This window comes from Mus caroli, chromosome 5 (assembly GCF_900094665.2).
Source record: "Mus caroli chromosome 5, CAROLI_EIJ_v1.1, whole genome shotgun sequence".
Classification (NCBI taxonomy): Eukaryota; Metazoa; Chordata; class Mammalia; order Rodentia; family Muridae; genus Mus; species Mus caroli.
In genome coordinates, this window is record NC_034574.1 from 128,004,819 (window position 1) to 128,007,715 (window position 2,897).

Consider the following 2,897-nt stretch of genomic DNA (forward strand, 5'->3'; position numbering starts at 1 on the left):
GAAGCAGGTTTGTGGGTGCATGCCTCCAAGCTCAGCACTCAAGAGGAGAAGCCAGGAAGCTCGAGTTGATAATGAGTTCGGAGACATGGTGACCTCTTGTCAGGTGTGGTGAGTCATGTCTATAATCAGGACCAGGGAATTAGAGTCAGGAGGACCAGTGTCAGGTTGAGGCCAGCCTGGTCTATAGAGTGACACCTGTCTCAAAGCAAGTCTGCTCAGACTCTGCAGAGAGTACCCAGGACATGGGAAGCCCACTTGGGCCTCCTTAGTGTTAGCAGTGTGCACTGTGTNAATGTGCCGGTGCCAGCTCTCAGCTCTTGCCTTACTCTGCTTGCTTTCCAGATGAGAACAGCAACCAGAGCTCTGTGTCGGATGTCTATCAACTCAAGGTGGACAGCAGCACCAACTCAAGCCCCAGCCCCCAGCAGAGCGAGTCCCTGAGCCCAGCACACACCTCAGACTTCCGCACCGATGACTCCCAGCCCCCCACATTGGGCCAGGAGATCCTGGAGGGTGAGCTGTGGAGGTGCCCCTATGCATTTGTGGCCCTTGTTAGCCTCTTTTGTGTGGCCACACAACGGAAGTTGTTTTGGTGTGGCTAATGTGTGCTTGCTGTTNGCCATATCTGTTCTAGATCCTTCCATGTGTTGTTTTATCTGATNTAGCAGCCCTCTCAGAACAGGGGGACATAGTAGGAATGGTGAGCTTTGGCTCCCAGTGTTTGCCATGCTGGGATGGTGGCCCTCTGTGATCTACTCACACTTCATTCATCCCACATGAGGGACAGTGGCTCTTGGCTAGACCCTGCACATGTGGTTCCTGGGCCTGCATCCTTTTGATATGAATCTCAGGAACTGCCCCCCAGGCCAAGGCCAAGGCTAGACTTACCTTGGGCTAACATTGCTGCTCTTGCAGAGCCTTCGCTGCCTGCATCTGAAGTTGCAGATGAACCTCCCACACTCACAAAGGAAGAGCCGGTGCCGGTGGAGACACAGGTGAGAGGTTACCAGCCTTCCCTATTTCCAGGGAAGAGAAGGAAAGACCCTAGGAATTGGGTGGATAACACAGCTGTGCTGTGCTAGGCTGTAGAGTCTGCTGGGAAAAGAGTCACTGGTTCTAGAATAGNGGCAGGGTTTGGTCCCCTGAGAGCAGGCAGAGGGCAGGCTGCAGGCTGCAGTGTGGTGAATGGGCAGGGCTGCTCGGGGTTGGCTCATCACACTCTGTCCTGCTACTTCCAGACCACTGAGGAAGAGGAGGACTCTGGTGCTCCGCCCTTGAAGAGATTCTGTGTGGACCAACCTGTAGTACCGCAGACCACGTCGGAAAGCTAGCACCGTCCCGGCCCCTCGCCTCNTGGCCCCTGCCTCTATTTATTGCATTCTGGTCTGGCCGAGCTCTGATGCTGGGGTCCGGGCAAGCACTAGGGTCCAGAGCCTGTGCGTGGGAGCCCTCTGGGCTAGAAGGCTGATGGAGGGCGTGGGGTCGTCGCACCATCTTCTTGTTCCTGACACTTGTGTCTGCTTNCTCTTGAGCAGAGGAGCGCTCACATCTTTTCTGCACCCCAAGTAGGCCAGAGCATCAGGGTTCATTTCCCACCTCCAGAACCACTGCACGGAGCTGCTGGCGCCGCGAGGAGAAAGGTGTGGAAGGCAGGCACCCACCCGAGAGAAGAGTGCCTAGGATTACTTGAATTGAATGGAGACTGTAGAGTATGGACTTTGCCACAGGGCCAGGCCCTGCAGGCTGCTGCTGGGAGAGGCACTGACCGGTAGAGATGTGGAGAACACCAGGGAGAGGCTCTTCCGGGACNGAGGGGCTTTCGCCACCTTTGGGCAGAAGACCCATGGGGGATGCATCCTGTGCCTGAGGCAGACCTGCCTCTGTTGGATGCCCCAGCTGCTCCCAGCCCTGTGCCTGCCAGAACCTTCTGCTGCATCCTCACACTCACTACGCACACCCGCAGCTTCCTATCACCCNTCCTTTCATTCCAACGTCCCTGCCAGAAAACCCCAGCCATGATTGGAGGTTCTGACCACAGTACCTGCCCCAGTACTCCTTCAGCTCAGACTTTCTAGAAAGTTCCTTTTTCTTTAAAATCTGCATGTTTAANTAAACTTTATGATTTTATTTTTTGTCTGAAAAAAGAAAAGTTTAAGAAAATGGAAATGGGTAACAGCAAGTGAAGACCTATTTTAGCACTGAATAGAGTATTTTTAAAATTAAACTATTTGAAATATGTCTTGTTAGTACTTGACAGCTTCTTTCTACAAAGTTATGGGAGCTGAGTTGGGTGGGTGAGTGGTTGTGACAGCATCCTGTCCACTGGATGCCCTTTCTAATGTAAATGCTTTCAAGGCTGCCCGGCCTGGAATGCCAGCCCTCAGGACCCTGAGGCAGGAGAATCTGGAGGTTCCTGTCAANGCGGGGCTTGGCTTTCTGAGAAAACCCTGCCTTAGGAAAATAGACAAAGAAAATAGGCTTGAGAAAATGGTGCAGTGGGTAAAGCATTTTACCTGGAGAGAGTGAGGCCGATTTCCAGCCCCACCTAGGTAAGGCCAGATAGAGGAGTGCCATCCATTATCCCTGTGTTCCTATGTGAGGTGGGAGTCAGAAACAGACTTCCTGGGAGCTCGAGAGCCAGCTAACCTGGACTACACAGGTGACCAAATAGACGGTGGAAGGTGAGGACCAAACTTGACGTGATCTTTTGACCTCCATATGAAGCCTGGTACACGTGCTGACACTCGTGTGAACACCCATCATACGTGAGGATCTAGTGTATGTATGTGTATGTATGTATGTATGTATGTATGTGCATAAGTTCTATACATCCATTCCTAGGCAGGAGAGGCGGCTTGGTGGTTATGGGCAGCATGCACTGCTCTTACAGACGATCT

General features: G+C 52.7%; 1 protein-coding gene across 1 annotated transcript in view; it reads left to right on the plus strand.

The window, feature by feature from the left end:
- Window positions 1–2,246, plus strand: part of Bcl7b (BAF chromatin remodeling complex subunit BCL7B) — a 15,039-nt gene extending 12,793 nt beyond the window's left edge. Inside the window, exons 4-6 of the mRNA XM_021162651.2 lie at window positions 343–513; window positions 916–995; window positions 1,239–2,246. Of these exons, the coding sequence (XP_021018310.1) occupies window positions 343–513; window positions 916–995; window positions 1,239–1,331 (344 nt within the window). The 3' untranslated portion in view covers window positions 1,332–2,246. The remainder of the gene's footprint in view (window positions 1–342; window positions 514–915; window positions 996–1,238) is intronic.
- The last annotated feature ends 651 nt before the right edge of the window (window positions 2,247–2,897 follow it).